The 11,184-nt window shown below is 35.4% G+C and overlaps 2 protein-coding genes across 6 annotated transcripts in view; both read right to left on the reverse strand.

The window, feature by feature from the left end:
* Window positions 1-10,408, reverse strand: part of LOC145318725 (uncharacterized) — a 64,858-nt gene extending 54,450 nt beyond the window's left edge. For 4 of the 5 annotated variants that reach the window (XR_013879482.1, XM_080160206.1, XM_080160205.1 and 1 more), the window contains exons 1-8: window positions 9,248-10,408; window positions 7,826-7,879; window positions 7,170-7,455; window positions 6,183-6,323; window positions 5,814-5,969; window positions 5,442-5,503; window positions 4,303-4,370; window positions 1,266-1,315 (exon numbers count right to left, since the gene is read on the reverse strand). Coding sequence is in view for 4 of the 5 variants with exons in the window: in XM_080160206.1 (XP_080016332.1) it covers window positions 1,266-1,315; window positions 4,303-4,370; window positions 5,442-5,503; window positions 5,814-5,969; window positions 6,183-6,323; window positions 7,170-7,455; window positions 7,826-7,879; window positions 9,248-9,492 (1,062 nt within the window). In the remaining variant the exon portion in view is untranslated. The remainder of the gene's footprint in view (window positions 1-1,265; window positions 1,316-4,302; window positions 4,371-5,441; window positions 5,504-5,813; window positions 5,970-6,182; window positions 6,324-7,169; window positions 7,456-7,825; window positions 7,880-9,247) is intronic. The other variant, XM_080160208.1, reaches the window with a different exon arrangement.
* LOC145318732 (uncharacterized) overlaps window positions 1-11,184 on the reverse strand; it is a 321,894-nt gene that overhangs the window by 215,469 nt on the left and 95,241 nt on the right. The gene's annotated exons all lie outside the window — the stretch shown is intronic.

Below are 11,184 nucleotides of genomic sequence, written 5' to 3' on the forward strand. Positions count from 1 at the left end.
TTATAAAAAAAATCAGGTCGATATCTTCAAAAAAAGCCCAGTACTCATATTTTTGTGTTTTGGGGGTCTCTTGCTCCACAAGCCCCTAGAAGGAAAGTCTCAAAATGAAATCTGTAATGGTTCGTTGATTCGGGTATGTTAAAAAAGTATTATAAAGAAAAAATCAGGTCGATATCTTAAAAAATAAGGTCAGAACTCATATTTTTAGAGTTTTGGGGGGTCTTTTGCTCCACAAGCCCCTAGAAGGAAAGTACCGAAATTCAATTTTCAAAGTTTTCCGTGTATATCAAGTCATATAAGAGAGCCTACAAAAAGAATTAGGTTGATAACTTTAAAAACAAGCCCATACGTCCCTCCCAAACTTTGGTACTGAATTTCATTTCCTATAAGTGTACAAACTTCCCCCCCCCTTACTCTAAAAAATCATTTTTTAGTTTATCTGGAGCCGGAGCCGATTTTAACGAAAAATACAGCTCCGGCTCCATCAAAAATGTTGCTGCTCCCGGCTCCGGAACGCTGAATTCATGATAACGTTTTCTCATTCGTTGGCTTAACAATTTTGGGGACTATAGTGAATTTTGATTATTTGATTAATTAAGTTGAAAATTCAAAAGTTTCAATCAACCACTATTTTTAATCTACAGAGGGTTTAACTTTCTTTATCATTATTGGAGATGAACATTAATTTATCATCCATTGTCTTATCCCTTTAGATCAATGTATGGTATTTGTGCAAGCTGAACGACACTAAAAGACCACACCCTTTAGAACCAGTTAAATCATATAATGAACTTTCTAAATACGGATGTTTTACAAAAGAAAGAGAGGGAGGGAGGAGACATTGGATAGTAAATTATTCTGGTACCCAAAGTTTTATGAACTCGGTATCTAATTCATACTTTAACTTGACATAGATTGGTTGGTTAAAACTAGCAATGTCCAAACTTTTCAACCTAATATTTTATTCGATATATTTAGCTTAACATCATTAGAGATGAACATTAATCTGTCGTCCATTGTCTTATCTCTTAGGCAGTTACGCTTAAGGGATAAGACAATGAACGATAATTTAAGGTACAACTCCAATGATGATAGACATAACTTTCATTTCTATAGATAAAAAATTAACTTTATGAACCAACCAATCAAATTTTTAAAAAAGTATCTAAAGGCTTTAAGCTGACAAATAAAATATGTGTCTAATAAACTTTGGGTACGTGTGTAATTACAGTCCAATGTCCCCTCCATCCCTAGTAAATATGTACCTGATTTTCTTTAGAGTCAGAGTTAGATTCACCGTTACCACCTTCCTCTCCTGAAAATATGACATAGAATTAAGATCTTGTTAACTGCTATTCATTACGATTTGACGATCAAATCTTTGATTGTAAGAAGATGTGTTTGGATAATTTTAATAGCTTAATTGACTTCTTTATTCAAATGTACATAGATATCATATAAAAGAGAGGGGTAGGTTTCTGGTAAAATCCGTAAAGGTTATGTGTTATAAGTAAAAAACAGTAGTAGAACGATAAAAAGGGGGGGGGGGGGGGAAATGTGGTGACTCGTGCCACGACATACCAGTAATTTTATTTTGGGTGCTACTCCCTTAGTTTTAGAGATAATTGGGTGAAATCTTTTGGGCTGGGTCACTAATTACCCCAACTAGAGGTATCTTTCAAAAAAAACGGCGGCGGGTCCGCCGCTCCCGCCGTTCGCCGCCATTTTCCGCCGCCGCCAAAAAAAAAATTTTTATTGCATTTCTCGCCGAATTAGGCAATTTGGAATCATTTGAGACCATGTTATTTTTTTCAAAAATTTTTCCCCTTATAACCAACCCTGCGGGGGGACTTAGTCATTTTTTTTCAAATTCTCGTTTATCAAGGTATATCTTAAATTCAGTGCCTCTCCTGAGCTTTTAAAGATATTGAGACAAAACCTTTTGAGGTAGATCAGTAAAAAATATTTGAATAAAAAATGGCGGCGATACCGCCGCTCCCGCCGTCCACCGCCATTTTCCGCCGCCGCCGCCAAAATTTTTTTTATTGCATTTCTCGCCGAATTAGGCAATTTGGAATCATTTGAGACCATGTTATTTTTTTCAAAAATTTTTCCCCTTATAACCAACCCTGCGGGGGGACTTAGTCATTTTTTTTCAAATTCTCGTTTATTAAGGTATATCTTAAATTCAGTGCCTCTCCTAAGCTTTTAAAGATATTGAGACAAAACCTTTTGAGGTAAATCAGTAAAAAATATTTGAATAAAAAATGGCGGCGGTACCGCCGCTCCCGCCGTCCACCGCCATTTTCCGCCGCCGCCGCCAAAATTTTTTTTATTGCATTTCTCGCCGAATTAGGCAATTTGGAATCATTTGAGACCATGTTATTTTTTTCAAAAATTTTTCCCCTTATAACCAACCCTGCAGGGGGACTCTTAAGGTATATCTTAAATTCAGTGCCTCTCCTAAGCTTTTAAAGATATTGAAACAAAATCTTTTGAGGTAGATCAGCAAAAAAATATTTGAATAAAAAATGGCGGCGATACCCCCGCCATCCACCGCCATTTTCCGCCGCCCACAGGACGGCTTGTAAGGGGAAAAATTTTTGAAAAAAATAATATGGTCTCAAATGATTCCAAATTGCCTAATTCGGCGAGAAATGCAATAAAAAAAATTTGGCGGCGGCGGAAAATGGCGGTGGACGGCGGGAGCGGCGGTACCGCCGCCATTTTTTATTCAAATATTTTTTACTGATCTACCTCAAAAGGTTTTGTCTCAATATCTTTAAAAGCTTAGGAGAGGCACTGAATTTAAGATATACCTTGATAAACGAGAATTTGAAAAAAAAATGACTAAGTCCCCCCGCAGGGTTGGTTATAAGGGGAAAAATTTTTGAAAAAAATAACATGGTCTCAAATGATTCCAAATTGCCTAATTCGGCGAGAAATGCAATAAAAAAATTTTTGGCGGCGGCGGCGGAAAATGGCGGTGGACGGCGGGAGCGGCGGTATCGCCGCCATTTTTTATTCAAATATTTTTTACTGATCTACCTCAAAAGGTTTTGTCTCAATATCTTTAAAAGCTCAGGAGAGGCACTGAATTTAAGATATACCTTGATAAACGAGAATTTGAAAAAAATGACCAAGTCCCCCCGCAGGGTTGGTTATAAGGGGAAAAATTTTTGAAAAAAATAACATGGTCTCAAATGATTCCAAATTGCCTAATTCGGCGAGAAATGCAATAAAAAAATTTTTTTTGGCGGCGGCGGAAAATGGCGGCGAACGGCGGGAGCGGCGGACCCGCCGCCGTTTTTTTTGAAAGATACCTCTAGTTGGGGTAATTAGTGACCCAGCCCAAAAGATTTCACCCAATTATCTCTAAAACTAAGGGAGTAGCACCCAAAATAAAATTGCTGGTATGTCGTGGCACGAGTCACCACATTTCCCCCCCCCCCTTTATGTTAACTTAAAAAAAAAATTGTCTATAGCTCTTTTCAATAAGAAATACACATATTTAGTGAATATTATCGTTCTACTACTATTTTTAAGCCTTAAAACACACACCTTTACGGATTCTACCAGAAACCTGCCCCTCTCTTTCTCGCAGAAAGTGCAAAAAAATTTAACGTTAACATTTTGCCATTATTTACTAATCTACTTAAAATAAAATGTAGACCGAAATAAAGCAGCAACAAAAATATTTGGACGATAAAACTTTTAAATTTCCCTATCTCCTTCACACCCCCCCCCCCCCCCTCCTCCCCCCGTGCATAAGTTTTCTTGAATGATTTTATGTTACGGGCAATTTTTAACTAAGATTGTTAATAAAAAAAGCATATCCCTCTTATTTACTTTAAAAGAAAATAAAAATACATTGACTAAATAAACTTTACAGCTTTAATTACTCGCAAATTCCTGCAAGTGTAAATAATTTAAATATGCTAGGGCGACGCGAGGGCAATAACAAATTCTTTAAATATTTCTTTATTATTGAAAATAATTTGTGTTTCCTTAGCTACGTTGCTAAGAAGTGTGTGTATGACTAATTCAAGCAAAAATAGCTGAGAAAAAATATTTAAACAAACCTGACCTAAAGTAATAAAACTTACGAAAAACTATCTCGCCTCCTCGTATTTTTTAATGAATTAAAAACATTGAGGGGGGGGGGGGATACTCAACAAGGTACTTTTAGGGAAAACGCCATTTAACTTGTATCTACAGCTTACATCTCAATCTCAAACTTCTACATTAAAACAAAACAACCTGGGGTTTATAAATATTCAAATTGAGTATATTGACAATTACCATTGTTTTCTTGACTAGTTATCTTGGCTTTCGGTGTAGTTGGCTTCTTCGGAGTGGTACTCTCTTTCCTAAGAAAATATTTAAAAATCAATACAGGAGTATATACATGAAAATAACGTTTTCTTGTTCGTTGATTTAAGTTACAGGTGACTTTACTTTTATTTTGATTGGTTGGTTCATTTAGTTGATCCAAACATTTCAATTACAAATTGTAATCTACAGAAGGGATAATTTTGTGTATTACTGGGAATATACATCAATTTACCGGCCATTGTCATCACTTTAGATTCCTGACAGGAGTAGTACTTTCTTTCATAAGAATAATAAAATCAATATTTATGAATTTGTATAATACGGAATTTAACTCTCAAGTTTTATGTTTCCATGCTTTGCTACTAGCGAAGCTTCTCTTTTAACGTATAGGTCCGTATGTAAGTACGTCACAATGTCGGAGTAACTTAAGAAAAGTGACTTTATTTTTTCGATTAATTAGTTAGGTATGAATTTTGGATTTCGTTGGATTAAAGAAAACACGTCATTGTACTTGATTAATTAATTTTTTTATGGCAGTGTATTGTTTAGCGAAAAGAAAACAACGTAATTATCAAGTTCGGCTACTAATTCATTTATGCTGGATTTTAAACAAGGTTTGCAGCATACTGAAAACCTAAGTATCGTATGGTTTTAAGTACATTGACAACGAAAATAGATTATTTATTTTCTCGTATTCATTCGAATCCGGTGGATAGGAACCGGTTCTCATCCATACAAAAAAAACTATGCCTAGCATCGTATTATATCCAGTTTTTTAGCCCGTACCTTCGGCACCTCCGGGCTAAAAAATGGTTTTAATCTTAAAATTGTACATTCTATATCCGCGGAAAGCCGTTTATAATACGATGAGAGAAATAACTATATTCTCTTATATAGACAACGTCTTTAATATTTTTATTCTTTAGTTATGAAGCGGCTTGGGATGGACAAACCATTATGGCAGTTGTCGGCCAAAACGATTGATAGCATCAGAAGTGGGTTCTTGATTTTAATATAGAGATAAATAAATTTCATCATAGCCCTTCCAGAAATACTTGTTTATTCTAAGAATCCACCTCATCTGTCCCAATTTGAATTATACTTACTTGACTTCCTCAAGTCCTGGCCACGCAGATCGGTCAGCCTCGCCAGTCTTGGATCCCTTCACCTAAGAAAATAAAATAGCTTTTAAGCGAAGCTTTTTATGATTAGGGTCTGTACGTCCGTTTAGGATATTAGCATTTACCTATTCTCAGCATGATGATTCCTATAGCAAATGGGTACGATTTAACAAGCTTAGTCTTCTTAGTCGTTAACAGAAAGTCTCTGTGTCTATTTAAAACCTGCTGGTTTTAAGCTTTTTTGACAATTCTTAACTATATCTAACTGATTTTTGTATCAATATATCAAGGTACAATACTTTAAACGAAGCATCTCTATAATCTCTAAGTCCCAAGTTCTGCGATGTTAAAACCTACTTTTGTGTCTTTAGTGGCAACCTGGTCTTTGTCCGCTGTGGCAGGTTCCGCCTTGTCCAGCTTGGCGGGGGCTGCAGGAGTCGCCAGTTTCTTCCAGGGGTTTCCTTTCTTGGGGAGAGGAGCAGGGTTAAATACCTCAACTTGTTTCTTAACCTCCTAGAAAAATAAAATATATAAGTTTTTCCTTTTGAATTTATTAAAAAACTTGATAAAAATAGAGAAAATTAGGTAGGTAATACATTAACAAGTTTAGTATTCATTCGGGAGCCTAGAGGTCCTTAGGCCTGTATAAATAATGAGAAATTGTAAAATCATTTAAGGGATTGGTGGAAAATATAAAAACAATACGCCTCCCTAAAAAAAGCGTACCTTAGTCTCTGTCTTTTCTTCAACGACCTTCTCTGTCTCAGTGGTGTTGTTGCGCTCACTGCGTTTTCTGTTCCGCTTCCTTCTGTCTGAATCACGACGTGGTCGCTCTTTCAATTTTGTCTTGTCTTCTGGTCGCTTTGCCTGTGAAAAAATGTTCTATCTCAGGTTATAAAATCATAAAAAATGAGCGAGGTGTCTTTAGAGGTCTCGTAAAGTGAGGTAGAAACAACAATCCAAAACAGAACTGTGTATATACGTCAAGAAACAGATTTAACAAAGTTTAACTAAATATCGACAGCATACAAAAAAAGGGAGAGGTAGGTTTCGGATAAAATCCGTAAATGTGTGTGTTTTAAGGCTTAAAAATAGTATAAAAACGATAATATTCACTAAATATGTGTATTTCTTATTGAAAAGAACTATAGACAATTTTTTTTTAAAGTTAACATAAATTTTTATCGTTCTACTACTGTTTTTAACTTATAACACATAACCTTTACGGATTTTACCCAAAACCTACCTCTTCCATTGTCAATAGTTTTTATCTAATATTTCGTTTAATGTCTTTTTTTACCAAATTCATTTGCTGAAAAAAACATTAAAGGTATGATTCATGAATATCACGCAAAATTCAAAGTGAACTTTTTAGGTTAATTTTCTTCAACATTAATCACCTCGCTTTTTGTCCAATGATTTTGCTTTTATCTATTATGTATGCTAAATATTAATATTTAATGGTTGCTTGGCCCTTAAACTTTTAGCTGGCGCTGGGGGATGGGGGGGGGGGGGTGCTCAAGAAAATTGCTTAAAACCACAAAAAGACAGTTTAAGTTATAAAGCTTTCCTGACGATTACAAACAATTCGGATCTGCAATCTCGGAGATCTTTATTTAGCTCCAGAAAAAAAAATTAGTAATTAGGTAGGTATAGGATTAAGTATATTAGTATTTTCAAAACAACTGGCCTACTGAAAAACTACCAACTTACCGGTTTCGCTGATTTATTGTCTTTTTCAATCTGTGTATTTTGAGCCGCCGGAGGTGATGCAGTCGCCGCCGCTACCGGCTCGGGCGACAATGATGACTTTTTCCACGGATTGGCAGCTGGGATAGGAGCATCAATATAAACAACTGGCTCGTCCTTGGCCTCGTCACCACCAACTTTTTCAGCCTTCTCCCCTTCCTCTGCTTGGCCATCCTGGCTTCCAGGAGATTTTTCTTTCTCCTCGCGTTTTCTCTTGTTGGCCTTGCCGCCGCGATTTTTTCGCTTGGCCCTAAAATAATTTTGATTAGCAAAGGCGAAGTTATTTGAAATACATTGTAAAGAAACACGGATAATTACCGTGTTACGTTAAGTTTAAAAGTGAGATAAAAAAAACAAAGGTATTTATTACTTCAGCCGAAAAAAACTGATAGGTATATCAATACGTTGAATGTTTTAAAGGATTAAATATGGGATCCAAACCTTGAAATCTGCTACAAACAAATATTAAATGAAAAAACGTGAAAAATACGCCACAATTTAAATGCTAATATAAACACTACTTCAAAACAGAATTACAGTAGATAAACAAAATATCTATCATAATTGTATCTTTTTTTTTCAGCAAGTTGGCATAAAAATTTAAATAAATAAATCCTTACTTAATGTTTCGGCCAGGTGTTAATTCTTTCTTCCCCTTTTTGCTTGATACAGTTCTGAAAAAAAAAATTATGTTAGGTAAGTAAAGATTCATCATAAGTTAATGTTTAAAAACACAATTACCTAGGTAAGTAGTAGGTACCTAATAATAAAGATTAAAACTCATGAACATAAAAAGGCAATCATGAGATTAGTCAAATAAATGATTAATTACAGGTAAAGCGGAACCAAATTGTGATCTTTAATTCTTTTATTTAACCTTTTTATGTCAGTTTAGTTAATCTTCGATTTATGGTCCCTATCATAATGTAAACACTATAAAATTTTTGAGGTACCTATATTATATCAGTTGTGAGGTAAGTACAAGAAACAAAGAGGTGAGAACCTTCCTCTCTTTTCATATCAAAGGGGGGAGGCGGATGTGCCACTTTTTGAAACCAAAACTAAAAGTCAACAAAGGAACTCAACTAAAAAAAGAGTTACAGGTCTGAGATTTTGCATGGCAGTTGCTTTAAAGAGGTACAATATGGAACTGTGAAGAAACGGCGGCGCAACCGCCGAAAACCGCCGTTTCCCGCCGAATTTTTTTTTGCAATTTCTCGGCGTTTTCGGCGGATGCGCCACCGTTTCTTCACTGTTCCATATTGTAACCCTATAAAGCAACTGCCATGCAAAATCTCAGACCTGTAACTCTTTTTTTAGTTGAGTTCCTTTGACTTTTAGTTTTGGTTTCAAAAGTGGCACATCCGCCTCCCCCCTTTATTTTACCATACCCGCCCCCCCCCCCAAAAAAAAAGAAAAAAATTTGATGACAGTAGTTCGAGTTTTAAAACTTGTTTTGTTCCTCCCCCTTATTTTGTGCATTAACTGGTGTTTATACAAATGCGCCAATTTCAAATCCCCTACCTAAAATTTTTTTATAATATTTTTTATTAAAACTCAAATTAAAAAGTAGAAAGGCGGTTGACTTATCCCTTCCCACTTTAATAATACCTAAAGGCTTCTAGGGGGCGTTGCCCCTAGTCTATCTTAAAATAAAAGCTATATCTTGCATTATTTTTTCAATTAGGTGTTTGAACACGAATTGCATATAGTAAAAATATTTTTCTTTTTTAATTGTTATCCTAATAAGATAAAAGTTATACTTAAAAATTTGTTTAATAGTTATCATTATATTTTGCATTTTTAAAAAAACACCAAAATTGACCAAAATATGCGTATATATTTTGTACTCACTTGCGTCATTTATATTTCAGAATTTATTTACCCGTCATCAAAATTTTAACCCAAGTATGCAGTGCATTTATTTCATAGAAATGTATTATTCCACCCCCCCCCCCCCATATTCAATATTTGACGTCTTGAATTGAGGTACCAATTTCTTTTATTGGTTTAATGCTTTTAAATTTTAATATATTACATACCTGAAATCTTTATCCTCTTCATCAAAATCTCCCTCCATAGCCTCGACGGCCTTTTCAACCGGAGGCAGCTCATTGGCAACTTTGATTTCAGTCGCCTCAACTGTAGGCGCGATCATTTTAGCAGGTTTTGGAGGCGGTGGCGAATCATCTCTATTCTTCACCACCTTTGCATAGGATATAACTGCTGGTGGCCCGTTGGTTGTAGCTGGCGGTCCAGTGGTTGTAGCTGCAGCGCTCTCAGACATCGTAGAGCAGCAGCAAAATTTCTTTGTTGATTAAAACCAAAATAGACACGTGCGGAATTATCGACACGGAATTGTTATCACTACAATTTAGTTCACTTGGGTGTGTGTATGATATTTAGCCTGCTTCACAAAGCACAACTATGATTAGAATATGGCTATCATTATTGTGGGGTAAACGACATCATTTCTGAAATAGCAAACAAAATCATTAGTTTTCAACTGCACATTTATTTAAGATGGTACTGAAATGATTGAATAAAAAAGGAACTGTGATTACGCAAGTACTTAGGTACCTAAGTGAGGGAGAAAACATTGGATTGTGATTTATTTTGGCCCGGGGGTAAAAAAAGTAATGTCAAAGATGGTCTCATAATAGCTAGCTTAAATTACTTGATACAATTAAGTGTGTGCTCGCGCTTTATTTTCTATATAGGGGGTAGGTTGTTCCGAGTCTACATACGTATCCACATAAGGATGCCGGGATAAGACACTGGACGCTAATTTGTAAATCGTACATTGATTCTAAATTAACCCTACTTTAGATTATATATTCGGAAACACTTGTAAAGAACCGATTATTAGTGAAAAGATTCAACAAAATTACCCAAAGTTTTTAAGCCAACGGATAGGCTTAAGTACTAAAAACCTTTGGGTACTAAAAAGTTGCAGGCCAAAGTCCTCTACCTCTCTGAATAAGCCCACAAGCCCTCAAAAAGCAGCTTCATGTGAAAATAATAGATTTGTCTGCTAAGATCAGTGTTACGCCATCCACCAAAAAGTAAAATTACACGTATATGGCGTAATTTATCGGGTTTTACGCTTATTAATGCATTTTTAACCATTTTATTAGCTGTCAGGCCAATTTTACGCAATTTCAGGCATTTTTTCGTATTTCTATACACAAATATGAAATTGTCCTCTCCTCGTGTTGCACGAAATAACAGAATACACACACCACTATGGGCCCGGGATTTTCTTTTCCCTAATTTTTATTTTATTCTTGGAACAAATTAGTTTTTTCGCTGTAAAATTATATTAATGGCTACGTCATATGCTTCTAGAGGCTACAGCCTCCTAAAAAGGATGAATTCTACTTGATTTTCTTACACGAGACGGTTTATTTTATTATTGACGCAGATTTTCATTTGAAGTATGAAAATGCGCAATTGTGAAATCCAGGGTACGTGTACTCTTGAACTTTCTGCTATTGGCCACAGGGAAGTGCTCTAGAATTGTTTTGACCAATCACGGCCAAGTAAGGAATGAAAATAATAACAAACAGAAATTATGCTAATGGTGGTATAACCCTATCTGATAAGGAAATTTAAAATTAATGCGTATTCAGTCGGCTTGAATCTTTTTATTAGTAGTGGTAGTGAAGCTACTTTAAAATTCGAAATGTCGGTCTGTCTGTTTTCCTGTAAGAAATGGTAAGCGGGAAACGATAATTTCTCGTCCGCTTTTAAAGATAGACAGCTAAATTTTTTTTAGAAAATAGATTTTAAAAAACTCGCCTTGACGTAACTAATATTGCCAAAATTTTCAACTATTCAAGCCGTAGATTTTGTTTGCAAATGTAGAACATTTTTATTTGCTTTAATAAAAATGCGACGCGTCTCTATAATTCACTTTTTTTGTCTAAGATCTTCACATTTGAATGGTTTTGAACCTCAAAGATATAAAACGTTGGTT

Source organism: Acartia tonsa, chromosome 5 (assembly GCF_053477335.1).
Source record: "Acartia tonsa isolate MP-2025a chromosome 5, ASM5347733v1, whole genome shotgun sequence".
Taxonomy (NCBI): domain Eukaryota; kingdom Metazoa; phylum Arthropoda; class Copepoda; order Calanoida; family Acartiidae; genus Acartia; species Acartia tonsa.